General features: G+C 41.5%; 1 protein-coding gene across 1 annotated transcript in view; it reads left to right on the top strand.

The window, feature by feature from the left end:
* vps39 (VPS39 subunit of HOPS complex) overlaps positions 1–7,073 on the top strand; it is a 29,189-nt gene extending 22,116 nt beyond the window's left edge. The window contains exons 22-24 of the mRNA XM_083924472.1: positions 2,786–2,920; positions 3,474–3,565; positions 4,193–7,073. Of these exons, the coding sequence (XP_083780598.1) occupies positions 2,786–2,920; positions 3,474–3,565; positions 4,193–4,274 (309 nt within the window). The 3' untranslated portion in view covers positions 4,275–7,073. The remainder of the gene's footprint in view (positions 1–2,785; positions 2,921–3,473; positions 3,566–4,192) is intronic.
* Positions 7,074–15,205: the final 8,132 nt, after the last annotated feature.

Genomic DNA, 15,205 nt, shown 5'->3' with positions numbered 1-15,205 from the left:
TCTTATTACAAAGCAACGGTCTTTGAAACGCCTCCACTGTGTCACTGTTAATGTCTTAATACATAAAACAAGACAAGTTCAACGGTTGTGAGTTATATCCTCGTTGTAAATCGCACCATAACCGATTGTCTCGTGTCTGTGATTTAGAGTGGATGTGACTGTGTGTGAAAGGCACTGCTGATCTGTGCAACCCGACATGTCAAATTAAGAGTCTCTCAAGGGGAACACTGCAGGTTTTATACGAGTGTTTAAGTGTAGATCCCACAGCCGGGAAGCTCTCTCCTGCTCTGCGTCCCTGAGCTCCCTCGTTGACTTTAACTGCGCCCTGCTTTCATTTCCCCTTGCTTGCTCCCAGACTGCTTTGCCAAAGAGCACAAGTCCGACGTGACGAGACTGTACAAAAATTCAGGAAAAACTTCTGACATGAAGCAGTTATTTTCTTTCTTTGTTGATCAATTTTTAATCTATTTGTTTCTAACAATTTCTTGTCCAGAGCTGCAACTAAAGATTATTTTCATTGTCAAGTAGTCGTCATTATATTTTTTTTTTACCCTATGAACCCTGCCACATGATGGCAGCTGATTGGGTAAATGTTTTTTTTTGTGTAGTAAATAAAAATAAATAAAAATAAAATAGTCCGGCCAATCGGGGGGCCCCTGCACACGTGTGGCCCCTAGGCTGCAGCCTGTGCATTAATCCGAAGTCCGAAGTTTCGGACCCCCAACTAGGCAAAGTGCACTGTAATGCCTGTCAAAGTGAACCTCCTACTACCGAATTCAAGGGGATCAACAAACCTCAAATTCACTAGTACGAGGTTCCACTTTGACAGACAATCCAGTGCACTTTGCCGAGCTGGAGGTCCGAAACTTGGACATTATGGCACTTGAAGGCAGCATGAGCAGTGAAAGTGAGACGCAGCGACGTATGAAAGGCAGGATGCTCTGCAGATAATTTTATTTGGACCGAATAAAATGATCGGTCAGACTTTTATCAGAAATATATGAGAATTTAATATTTTTTAGTTTTAACACCTGGTCGATTTCTTTATCATTTGAGTGTGACATGAATATTAGGAGCATTTCAAGGTTACAAAAGAAAAGTGTAAAAACGAGATTGTGCTTGATAAATGATTAATTGATGTTCAAAATCATTGCAGACCATTTTCCTGTTAATAGTTCAAATTCAGTAACTGTTTACAAGTAGTTTGGATCAAGTGGGACCTCCCAGGTAGGTTGGCTAATGAGCCGCTCTACATGAGCTAGAGGGCCAGGCTCCTCGTTCAACAGCACTCGAGCACAAAAGATGTCGCAGAAGAGTAATTCTCATTAAAATTCTGCAGCTTTCAAGTTACAAACAAACCTGCGTTCTGAACATCGAGGTTGCTGCTCCTTGTTCTGTTAAAAACATCCACAAAACATGACTCACAGCATCCACATTGTCCTGATGTTGTGAAGATGTTTTTTTGTCTCAACGCAGTGGGCTACCTGTCAAAAAGGCCATGTCTTATCAAACAATTATAAGTCTCGTCCCCCACCCTCACCCCTCTTGTAAAAGGAATTAAACAAAAACACAGTCCAACTGACATACGCACAAACTAAATGTTGTTCTTCTCACTTTGGTTTTCAGCAGGAAACTCTCACTCTTGCGTAGCTGTCTGAGTGCAGCGAGGCTGTTTGTGCTAATTTAATTTAATTGCATTGAACGAGAAGACAGGAAGAGCCCTGGCCTTAATGGTTGATTTAGTCCCCCCGAGCATTCACACAAAAGCAAAGTCCAGTTATTTTTATTTTTAAAGGTAAGAGAAGATGCCGCTGGCAAAGTCATATAACAGCAAATTACTGTTGTGTTCCAGAAGAGCGGGTAATTTCATTTAATGTTATCACTTTTTGAATAATGCTTCTAATGAATGTGGAAATTACTCTGTTCAAAGTCTTTATCACTGTAACCTCTGAATTCAGTTCTGCTACTGTGTTTCACCACAACATAGAGTTACCACCTCATTTTGATGAATTAATCTTCCTAAATGAGTGTCATTTGCTTATGATTTCCTCCACTCAGTCTTCAAAAAACATAACAAAAATGACTTAATGAGTTAAGTATTGAAATATACACACTTTAAATAATGGGTGTTTATTCAAATTGATTTCATTTTAAAAATGTAACAGCATTTACAAACATCATTTTATTGTTTTGTCACCGCCTGTTCTCAAACTGACGTCCGTTCTGGACACTGCTGACAACGCGAAGCAATGGAATCGCACACATCACAAAAGAATTCCCTTGGTATTCGCGTGTGTTCACGTTCAGTGGCTGCTCTCAATTCAGCCACTGTTGCAGGTCTCATAGCGTAGACTTTGTCTTTTAGAATCCCCATAAAAAAACGTTGTGTGGTCTGATGAACACGGAGGGTATTCAACCATCCCCTTCGTCCTCCGTTCTGTTTGGCAAAATCTCATCAAGGAGGAGAAGGATCTAACGTTGCGATGGTAGTGTGGGGGCGCCCCATCTTGCTGGAAATAAAATTCCTCATCTTCAAAGTCTTCTGTAATACTTTACATGACAGACTGTTGCAGAAAGTTAAAGTAAATGGGACCAGTCACAGTAGCGTCAAAAAAGAGCGGTTTAGAATGAATTTCCTTTCTTCAAACTTTAGTCTGGCTGCCGCCATTCAGAAAAAACAAAAAACAAAGTTATCAGCTGCTACAGTGTGTATAATTCTTTTGGGACAACCCGTATATAAACAGTGTTTAACAAGCTAAAGATTTTTTTATGTTGTTTTCCACAGGCCATTAATCTGCTCCCAGCAAACACTCAGATCCGAGAGATCCGTGTCTTCCTGGAGAGCGTCCTGGAGGAGAAGGCGCAGAGGAAACGCTGCAACCAGGTGCTGAAGAGTCTGCTGCAGGCCGAGTTCCTCAGGGTGAGTTCACACGCTGGTTCATGTAAATGAGATTAACAGAACAATGAATGTAATTGTCCATAGACATGACTGGTGAGAATTGATTAAGGAATCAGGGGTCTGTCCCGTTTCTTATTAAGATAATCTGACATTTTATTAATCCCCACAGAGAAATAATCTGTTTTATAGTCTTCCCTCTGGTGAAGTCAGAGAGCAGGGTCAGCTACAAAACCGCTTCCCTTCATCCGAGAGAGATTCAGTTCATTTTCAAGGATGTTTCAGCTCGGTACATGTGTGACCACAAAGTCTTCCAGTTCAAGGACGATCATTTTTATTTCGTTTACCTTCAGAGTATGTTGAAGATTTGAACCTGGAACGATGTGGATAAAAACAGAGATAGACGCTCGAACAGTTTGTAGGGCTGCAACGAATGGATCAATCGTTCCCAAAGTTAGAGTCGGAACCCAAAATCAGTTGCGTGCCAATTTTCACAGGGTCGCCAGTCAGCAGAGTAATGCATAACAATGCTACAATGTGTGAATTAGTTTTCACATGGCAGGTTTTGTGTTTCCAGGTGCAGGAGGAGCGAATCTTCCACCAGCAGGTTAAATGTGTCATTACAGAGGAGAAGACCTGCAGAGTCTGCAAGAAGAAAATAGGAAACAGGTAACACTCTCTACGTGGAAATGGATTCTTTTTCTCAAAAAGCTCGTAGCTTCTTTGTTTTGGTGAAGACAAGTATTAAAAAATGCACTTTAACTTTTTATTTATTTAATAACATATATATATATATATATATATATATATATATATATATATATGTTAATCTTATCCTTTTTTCTGTTACTCAGATTATTATAATTTAATGTGAAAAATACATCTGTTAATCTTAAATCTTGAATAAATGGACTGGTTTAGGCTCAGTGCTCGGCAGCGGCCCGGGTTCAAGTCTGTTCCGTGACCCTTTGCTGAGTCATCCCTGACACTCTTCAGCTGTTCCCAATAAAAGGAAATTAACAGACGCAAAAATTATCTTTCAAAGACAAACTGTCAGTCAGTGTATAGCATCCTCCATTTTACACATTTTATCTCTTTTTATCAGATTCTTTTGCGTCTGCAGTTTAGTTTTTATTTCGACTTTACGCCCTGAGCTGCAGTTAATTTCATACCCTTTTTATTTTTAGCTCACTCCTCTCAATTTTAATCAAACGCTTGTTTATCTGCTGCGATGCAGTGAGTAATAATCCTCCCGACAGTAAAGCGCTCTCTGTTTGTTTCTCTTTCCTCTTTCAGTGCGTTTGCCAGGTATCCCAACGGCGTGGTGGTGCATTACTTCTGCTGCAAAGACCGCAATGTGTGTCCTACTGAGCAGTAACGGCTCCACCTGACAACAACTGTCTACTCATAATAACCCCCCTCTCCCTCCCTCCCTCCCTCCCTCCCTCCCGCCCGCCCGCTCTGTGGGCTTCAATGCCTGGACATCTTTGAACTGGAAATGCATCAGAAGGTTGGAGGTGCTCGAGTTAATTGCCAGGCGTTGGCACCTTTTAAAGAACCAGACATTTTTTAACCTGAGTTAACCTCGGGCACGGTTGTTGTCACGCTCTACCCACAGAGCAGAAAACAAAGACTTTTCTTTCTCTGTGTGCATGAAGTAACAGGAGGAATGTCCGGGGTCGCTCGACAGGAGGGGAGAAATTAAGAGAAGGAGGGAGGCAGCGTCTTGACATTTGAAAAGCATGTGTCACTGTAACGCTAGAAGGGATTGACTTCCCTTCACGCCGCCTCTGAAGAAAAATGGGCGCTGTTGACAGAATCCCAGCTTCGGCGGCAGAAGTTGGCGCTCGTTCTCACCGAGAGATGATGACAAGTTGGTTTTCTTTTCATTTTTTCTCTCTGGCTCTCCTCTTCCTCTCAGTGTCTCCCACCCCTCCTGTGATGACACTGTGTGAGGCCTCAGACACTGCTTGATATGCCATATACGCTCTGCAGGAGTACAGTTAAATGCCTTGTGACTCTGAAGATTGTACTTAAGGTGAAGTCAGATCATCATTATTTTGTGAGCATGTGCCGGTATTGACTAAGCAAATGTGCATTCGTCTTTCAGTGTGTTTTTGTCTATTTTTATTTAAACATTTGAGGCGGCTTCTCCAGCTAACTTTGTTAATAACGGTTTTCTTTTCATCATTCTTTGTCTTTAGTGTGTGAATGATTTCTGCCAGGCGTCATCCTCTCTTTAATGCTTTTTTTTTTGTTCTTTTTTGTTTTTTCATTCCCAGACATTAAAAGTTTATGAAGTAGAACTAATTTAAAGTGAGGCTATGTAACTTTTTAACAACAGCCGAGTTTGTAAGTGGCAATTATAGAATAATCACAAATTCTTAAAATGCCATAAAATCACAGACTTTGCCTTCATTTCCCAGTTGCTTTAAAACATCACTGTAGAGCTGCACTTACTTTTTTACAAGCAAATACCAAAATTTCACTGGTTTTACCTTCTCAAATTTTTACAGCCTTTCTTTCTCATGCATGTATCAGGTTATGTGTTAAAATTCAACATCTGCTCCAGGAAACAGCAATCGCCCATATGATCGACCAGGATGTGTATTTGCAGGGACGGCGACCACCTGGGAGATGTGTTGGAGCTGCGAGTTTTCTTTGCTCATAAATAAGCAAAATAAACTCAAACTGTCGAGGAAAGACATATTCTTACACTTATTTTTCTTATTAAGCAGAAATAAATTCAACCACACACTCTTCCACCGAGCTAAGACATTATCCTAATTACCTCGTTATCTCATCAAAACGCACTTCATTCAAACTGGACAGAAACAAAATCAAATTCAACAAACCCGTCTTCAGTTAGTTTTTAAGCGGTTCCAACAATCACCAACTCTGGTTTGGTCTAAATAAATCTTTTTAATTCATAGAGTAAAAGGTGAAAATATGCTGTTTTCCTGTGCTGTCTGATGAGCTGCAGGCACATAGCAGCGGCTCGTTCTCGTCTCGCTCCATTAAACTAGAAAAGTTAAATTTAAACAATGGCTCAAAAACTACAACCACTAATAGCTGGTACATTCGTCCCCATCTATATATCAATGTTATACCGAAATCCTAATATCCTCATAATAATTCATTTTCTGATCTTACCAGACTGTTCCCACACACTTACATTAGTCATTACATCCATATTATTCATGATTAAATACTTTGTGAAAGCACAAACTCCACAACATCGACATATTTGGTCAAAAATATTGTCACCTTTGATTTTCTCCACGTGTGACAGTAAACTGGATGGCTTTACGTTTCAGACTGTTAATCCGATAACTAAAGAAGACAATTGTGAAGACATCATTGTGAGCTTGGAGGACTTTCTTTTTATTTAATGCAAAGATGACTCGAGAAAATAAACAGCAGATAAGTTGATAAGAATCGTTAGTTGCAGCCCTACACTGTCATAGTAGCACGAGTGGAGATGAGTCTGCCAACGTTAGCAACAGTCAGGTGTGTGCTGAACTGAGAGTGTGTTTTATTTCTTAGGAATTCAACTTTTTATTTATAAGATTGCGTTATTTCTTTCACAAGTTATAAGACGCATCACAGAATAACGTAGAGCACTTTACAAGTGGAGGGGTGTCCTGTTTTATTTATGGTCAAATCCCACGTCTGCATGATAAGAGCTGGAAGAAACGTGAATGACTTTGTGGAGATGGTGGATCTGTGCGTTTTAATGGCAATATTGTTATAAAATGTGTGTGTTTACCGTGCACCTGGGAGGTCGTTAAAGAAGCAGAACTCCCCAGTTTACTGAAAATGAAATAGAAGCAATGAATGTATGTTTTTAAATCTGTTTTTAAGTCCACGGTGTGTTTCATGACTTCACTTTTTAACCACTTGTCTTGTTGTAGCATAATTATCTTCACCTCCTGCTCCTTTAAATGCTCCTCACTCTCCTTCTGCTCTCCAAAGGTTTGCACACTTTCTCTGCTAAGACTGTTTCTGAATTCTTCTCTTTTCAGTGGGTACCTTTGTCCCACTGTGTGTATACTGTACAAAGACTGAGAGTGTTAATGACAAGTTTCTCACTAAAGTTGATTGGTTATAAGGGGCGACCCTGCAGGTACCATATGTCTGTCTGTCTGTTTGGCTTTGATCCGTAATAAAGAAGCATTTCCACTCATGTTTGTGTCTGCGTGACTGGTGCTGCTGTGTCCGTGTTAACAGTCAAAATAACAATTGGTGAATGTTTATTTTAAAGACTGCATTTACGTCGTCAGTGGGTCCTATTGTCATTTTAGAAGAAGAAGAATTCCTTTATTAGTCCCGCGAATGGGGAAATTCAATTGTCACTCTATTATTTTTTCATTTTACACACACAGGCCCGAAATAGACACACATGCTCAGACAGGACCTATATACATGCAACCAATGGAGAGATGTTCGAGCGAGGGGGCTGCCAGTGACCGGCGCCCCGAGCAGTTGGGGGTTCGGTGCCTTGCTCAACAGCACCTCAGCAGTGCCCAGGAGATGAAACTGGCACCTCTCCAGCCACCAGTCCACACTCCATTCATGGTCCACACAGGGACTCGAACCTATGGACTGAGCTACTACTACTACTGATAATTAGAGAGCAGAATAAGATAGTCAGACAGTATTGTGTGAATTAACTTCGCTGTCACTTCTTGTTTTGCATCACGTTAAATGTCTTGGGTTTTGAGCCGGCCGTGACATCACTTTACCTTTTTTCCTCCATAAAATTAGTTAAAAAGTGAGTTTATTTAAGATATTGAATTATATTATTTTTGGAGCCAGACAGATATAAATGGGTCAGACAATATATTTATATATATCAATATATATGATAATATATATATGATAAGATGCAGAAGATGAAGCTTTGGGTGGTTTAGAAATGGTGTCTGTCCAGCAGTTGACTGAAACTAAACATACAGTACTGATCTTTATTTAATTATCTATTTTATTTCTATTTATTCTTTATTTTCTCTGTGTTCATTTGTAGGATTGGCTGAAGATCAAGATCGTTCGTATAATGTATACTGCCCTACAAAGCCCAAGTGCAGTCACTAAGAAATTCTGAATAACGTGAGTTCTGCACAGTTTGGGGTCTGAAAATATGGAGGTATGGATTGATTTGCATAAGAATCATACCATGACAAACCAGTAAACCATATTCTATCATAGATGTGCCAACTGACAGTAAACAAACAAAATAAATGTTTAAATAATTTCATAGTTACTGCACTTTGGCTTTGTAGGGCAGTATAATAATGTTAGATAATATTTTAGAAAGTTTAGGAAAGCAGCCTTATAAGTACTTTTAGAGTTATATTCGCACAATCCACAAAGAAAAGGTCTGTTATCATTCCAGCCCAAAAATGCACCATATCGCCCGCCATGTCGGTAATCGTGGCAGTCTCAAAAATCACATATCGGTCGGGCTCTAATTCATTTTTGTTAAATGATGTTTTTTTTGGGGGGATGACATTTCAGGTTAAAGCACTTTATTGACTTTATTCCCGTTCCCATGAGTAAAGGGCATAAAGGGATAAAGAAGAGCGGCTGCACTCACACTTATCTATTCATGGACAGTCAGCGTCCCCGTCTCTCATCTGGAAGTCCTTTCCCCTGCAGACAGACTCATTATCCTCGGGGTGGAAGCACCGGAGAATACCCACGCCGTCCCACGAATGGACTTCCAACACTGAGCTGAAGCCAGCTGGAGCAACAGAGTCACAACAGCCTGACTGCTCAGCAACGCAGTTACTCACTCACACACACACACACACACACACACACACCCTGAGAGGCACCAGGGCCTCGGCTGCATCCTGATGACTCCGTCGTCTGGGAACCCAAAACCAGCAGAATATGTTCTGCTGATGCACCCGTCACTGGAGCAGATAGAGCGCTCCAACATGATCTTATGAAAGTCCCCTGTGATGCTGAAAAAGCAGTGTCCATGAGGCTGAGAGAAACGCTGAATAATTCATCGTGTGTGTGTGTGTGTGTGTGTGTGTGTGTGTGTGTGTGTGTGTGTGTGTGTGTGTGTGTGTGTGTGTGTGTGTGTGTGTGTGTGTGTGTGTGTGTGTGTGTGTGTGTGTGTGTGTGTGTGTGAGAGAGTGATGCTGTAATGTCTTGGAACGGCGCACCAGTGTGCAAATGGAAAAGATGTTCCAGTTGGACGCAGAGAGACCCAGCAGGCAGGAGCTGCCTACCTCGTCTGTACTTTACTGTATGTTCTGCAAAAGCATGGCAGAGAGAAAATACCTCCCGGGTTTTATGGACGACTTGTTTGTCTAAATACGGTCTAAATTACAACGATGATGATGTGATGAGTGATTTTAAGATGCTGAAACCTCTGTTGTTTGGGTTGTTTGTTGTGGCGATGTCGACCCACCACTATGATCCAGACGATGTTTAAAGTGATATTTCTCGACAATCATTAGATAGATTAACATGAAATTTGGTCCCGACATTCATGGTTGCACAGAAACGTTGATATTTCCTCCATTTTAAAATAATAGATGTTAATAAACGTTCAGACCAAGTGCACTGGAAGTCAGGGGACCTCATCAGAAATTCATAATATGTTTATTCTTAGACATCTATTTTTAATCATTTTGTGTGTCTTTGTCATCATTTTTTGTCTCTTTGTGGTCGTTTTGTGTCTTTTTTCAGTCATTGAGCATCTCTTTATTTTCATTTTGTGTTTTTCTTGTGTCCCTTTCAGTTATCCATCCATGCTCACAACGTGTGATATATCAAATTCAACACGCTTGTCACAGTAAATCTTGAAAAACAGCCTCTCATGTGTGAAATTTTATTCCATGTTGCTTAGTTTAGTTGTTTCTTTTATAAGAAAATCCAAATGCAGCACAGACGTCTTTGCATACAGTCTATGGTCAGAAGTCTGAACCAAGATGGCAGCATCTTCGTATATCTGTCTATGGACTCACTGAACTTCTTCTTTACTGTAGCTTAGAAAATCACAGACCTACTATAACACACACACACACACACACACACACACACACACACACACACACACACACACACACACACACACACACACACACACACACACACACACACACACACACACACACACACAGCTGACTGCCTGCTAAGCCACAGCACGAGTAGAAGTGTATAAATGCCAATTTCATAGGAAGTCGAAGCTTTGAATTGTAAAACATGGGAACTTTGTTTCTCTATTTGTCATCAGATTAATGTCTTTACATGCATCTGATTTTTCTTTGTTTTCTCACCAAGATTTGATTAACATCTCTGTGTTTTATTGTGTCGGAGGTGTGAGTTTAGTAGGTGTGTGTGCGTGTGTGTGCGTGTGTGCGTGTGTGTGTGTGTGTGTGTGTGTGCGTGCGTGTGCGTGCGTGTGTGTGCGTGTGTGTGCTTATGTGCTTATGTGCTTATGTGCGTGTGTGCATGTGTGCGTGTGTGTGTGTGTGTGTGTGTGTGTGAGTGTAAACAGTGCGGCTGCCTCTTTCCTCTCCTCCTAATCCCCCTTGTGCCTTGTTACAGCACGGCCTCCGGTGGCTGCCAGGGTCGGCAGTCTGGATGCCTTTTGGCGACAATAGTCCCTCCATCTTGATGTTCACATTAAGAATGGGTGTTTATCTCCCAAAACAAACAGCATTTGATTTAATTGCAAATGTTTGTTCATGGTTGGTTGCGGTTTAAAAGAGGACACAAGAGTGAATGGCGTCCACATTATCTAGTTGGTGTACTGTACTGCTCACAGCTCCACCCATCTGGTGGTATGACTTGCATACAACAAACCACAAATGATGCTTTGTTCCATCAGACGTCACATGGAAAAAAAACGCTGTATCTGCTGACTGATTAAAAACACAGTTATTTAAGGATAGTAGGTCGTGCAGCAACTTAAAGAGAGAGGCCAGTTTAAGGAGCTGGTACTGATGTGTGTTGAGTTTTCTGGATCCACTTTGTGTTATATTTTTTCCTTTTCTTGCTGGTAATTGGCCAAAAGAAGAGGATGTAAGGTCACATTTAGATATTTCCATCACAGATACACTGGCGTTTGGTATCCAGGATCGACAGCGAAGAGGCTAAGTGACAGTTTTGGCGTCAAGTTCGTCAGAATCGACAACCAAAAAGACAAAGATGCCATTTTTTTTTAAACCCTCAGTAACTTCCATCTACAGCTCTCTCCACTCCTCTGAACGTCTGAGTTTACAGCCCATTCTCGTTCTCAGGGCATCAAATACCTCCATGTTGTCATGACCCTCTGTGTTTGGCTCCAAAGCACAAGGCCCCCTTGTTTGTTGTGCCAAACACACCGGGCTCACCTGTAAACTGTAAGCCCGTCCGTGGTGATACTAGACGCTCAGAGCACGTGCTCCAGGATTAAGAGCGCCAAACTCCGCATAAGGAGGCAGGTTGGTGTGGACTTTCTGTACTGTTGTTATGTAGTTATGTTACAAACGCACTGGCTGGAAAGTATTCTGGCACATGAACCCCCCCTGTAAAGCTACATCTTCTGATATAACACAAACAAGCGGCAAAGATGCTGGTTGGCTGCTTTTGTTACCTTTGGACGGAGCCAGTTTAGCTGTTTCCCCCTGTTTCCAGTCTTTATGCTAAACAAAGCTAACAAACTCCTAGCGGTAAAGGGGAGCGTGCCTTTGCTGTGTCGGCTCCCAAATTATGGAGCAATCTGCCCTGACAGGCCTTTTCTCTGTCTGTTTTTAAATAATTTCTTAAAACCTGTTTCTTCTCTGTGGCCTCAGATACCCACTAAGATGTCGAATTTATTTATTTACTTGATTTTAAACTGTTCTTATTTTTGAATGCTTTCATCGCATGGGTTTTATTTTTACTTATGTTCTATGTATTTTTACCTATGTTATTTTTACTTATGTTTTGTGGCTTTTAATGTATTGTTGTATGTGTATTTTTTGAGCCTCATGTGAGTCTTTTATTTATGATGTCTTATTTATTCTCCTGCACAGCACTTTGGTCACCATTGGTTGTTTTCAAGTACTTAACAAATAAAGTTGTATTGGATTGGATATTTAACAGACATAGAGAGCGGTATCGATCGGTATCGAAGACTCTACCTACTTTGAGACTTGAACACAAATATCCTCATGCACCATTAACATTTGTTTGTTAGGCCTCTGCATTGAAAAGAGCATTCAGAGATCCAAAATGCACTAGAGACCATCCTGATCTTACGAGCTCTATTGTATTTTACTCGCAGATCAGTCTGGTAACCTGCGGCAGAGAAAATTTGCTCGCTAACGCTTTTTTCTCTTGGATCCTTGTGTTGGAATATGGACCGGGCACCTGAAATTGGGCCTTTTGTCCGTAAATTTGCTTTACACAAACAAATATCCTTTACCAACATGTTGTTGACTTTCTGAGCTTTGCCTCTGTGCTCTGTTTCATACGTCATACGCTTCGTTGATCTGATTGGTTGATTTGACAAATGGTTTATCAAATCAGCAACCAGTATTTTGGGCCCTTCCCAAAAGATCTCCAAACGAGAGTTCCCAGACGAATATGCCGAGCAAATGAGAATCATGCGAATCAATACATCTGGCGGAGTCAGGTTAACAAAATGCATCTTAACTTCACTTGCCCCACTCTGTGTTTCTGCTATGATAAATGTAATCAACTTAAAGTGTTTTACAGTTCCCTCTGAAGCCTACAGGGAGTGTTTCCAGGAGAGTTGGACTGGGGGCCGAAAAGGGGCCTGGAGAGTATAGAGGCCCTCATGTGAGGAGGGCCCGAAAGAGAACAGAATGAATAGCCGGGTAATGCAGTGAGGGGCACATACAGAATACATGTATACAGCTTTTTGTGTGACTTTGAACCATGGATGTATAAAGAGACCTGAAACAGTTTGAGACAGACCCGTTCATTCCTGTGAACGTTGCTCTGGGGCGCAGAAAGCCATAATGATGATGATGATGATCAGCACTACTTCCGCACTTCCGGCGAAGAAGAGACCTCAAGTCGGCTAGTTCCAGTTTAGCGCTCCAGCTAACTTGAAGGGAGATTAAATAATTGAATGGAGCAGCTCTTCTCGACTTTCTAAATGTTATCGGTCTGAATGGATCAAATTCTGACAGTGAAACGATTAATTTTGCTGGGTTTCTGATGCTCATCAAGTGACCGACACGGTTGTTGCAATTCTACTGTTTGGCCTCTATTTGCTTCAAGGCTCGGTGCATTTCCTAAAGGCCTTTTTTAAACGTGAAACATGGTCAGATGTAAAGACACTTTAGTTGACTCACTACAGCTGCTGATCGTTAACAGTCCCCTCTGGTCTGCAGTGAAGCAGCATGGGAAACCTGTGCCGGTTCCCTCCACATCAGTACAGAAGCTCAGATAAAGTCCTGCAGCTGTGTGTGTGTGTGTGTGTGTGTGTGTGTGTGTGTGTGTGTGTGTGTGTGTGTGTGTGTGTGTGTGTGTGTGTGTGTGTGTGTGTGTGTGTGTGTTTGTGTGTGTGTGTGTGTGTGTGTGTGTGTGTGTGTGTGTGTGTGTGTGTGTGTCTGTGTGTGTGTGTGTGTGTGTGTGTGTGTGTGTGTGTGTGTGTGTGTGTGTGTGTGTGTGTTCTCTGACACTCAATGTTTGCATAACACACACATGCAACACACACACACACAAGACTGAACTTGTACATCGCAGAGGTCGATGATCACTGGTTACAGCTATGAGGCGATTGGCTGAGTTTCCACTATTATCATAGAGGAATTCCATAGAGGCTTACAGGATTGTGTGTGTGTGTGTGTGTGTGTGTGTGTGTGTGTGTGTGTGTGTGTGTGTGTGTGTGTGTGTGTGTGTGTGTGTGTGTGTGTTTGTGTGTCTTTGTTCGCTTTTCTGGATCCATCATTTTGGCATAGTTCTCTGAAATGCCAGCAGTTATTCTCAGCGGAACTAAGAAGCTGGTGTTTCTGCAGAACACACATACACACACACACACACACACACACCTTTGACCTCCTCAAACTCACATGGAACAAAATTAATTTGTTGTCAGTTGCACAAGACGACTTACTAACATCTGCTGTTGGCGTATTAGAAAGTGGGAGACATAAACTTTTATGAATGCCTTATTAACAAATATAACTGCACACTCTTTATTAACGACTTAATAACTTTCTAAATAGACTTTTAACAACTCAATGATTGTTTTTAAAAACCTCAACATTTGTTTTTATTCTAAATCTTATTATTACCATTAATAAATGAATCAGTTACACCTCATAAACAGGGACTTCTTTATTAAGTGAGACCTTTTTTCAGTCTGTTGACGCTAAATCTGTCTTCTTCAATTCAACGAAAGTCCTCTTATTGTGTATTTTCAGCCTGATGTGATGATTTCTTTATTAAACTTAAAGAGGCCACCCAGTATATTTAACTGTGGAAAGTCCTTTCTGTCATGGCCGACATGGGAATGTGGAGCTTTGTCTTTCCATGAGTCTCCGGAGACGGATTGTTGACATGACGCTGCTGGAAACACTCCATGCAGCCGTGGTTTCCTCTGTCCACTGATCCTGACATCACCGAGCCGGTTAAGGGCTCCAGGTCCAGATCCTGTGAGTGTGCAGGATTCCCCACGGAGCTGCCAGGACCAACACCTCGCCATGACTGCTCTGTGCTTTTATCCGTCCCTTGTCTGAATGTGCAGAGACCTTTTTTCCTCCCTGCTTTGGGGCGTCACTGTCTTTGCCAAAGATAACAGTGACAGCAGCGCCGTGAGAGCCGCAGCTCTGTCCGTACGAATGAAGACAAATATCGCACAGCCTTGAGCCAGATGTGGCTGTGACCCCTGTGACCTCCCTCTCTCTTTATACACAAGCTGGACGCTGACGGCTCTCTCCGTGACGGGATGAAGGGAGGGAATAGCAGCTTACATGTATCATGAGATTAACTTCCAAGTGTGAGGCTTCAGAGAGACAGCACCCACAGTGGACGGACCTCTGCCTGCAGCTCGGCTCTTTTCAAACAGATGACTCGTTTGATATAAAACCAGCAACATTTTAACACTGATACTGGTGATGAAGCTTTTCATTTTTTGGCCCATTTTGTTGCTCAGTGTTGCATCGGTCTTATATCTGAAGATAACTGGTGAAATACAACACGTCACATCAATGTTTGGTATAAAAGGAGTTTTTCAGAAAAAAAAATCTGCAGTAAATAGATAGATAGATAGATAGATAGATAGATAGATAGATAGATAGATAGATAGATCGATAGATAGATCGATCCCAGAGAGTCGCTAACAGCCGGACG

This window comes from Echiichthys vipera, assembly GCF_963691815.1.
Source record: "Echiichthys vipera genome assembly, chromosome: 12".
NCBI lineage: Eukaryota > Metazoa > Chordata > Actinopteri > Perciformes > Trachinidae > Echiichthys > Echiichthys vipera.
Note: the sequence above shows the minus strand (reverse complement) of the source record. Positions and strands in the feature narration are given on the sequence as shown.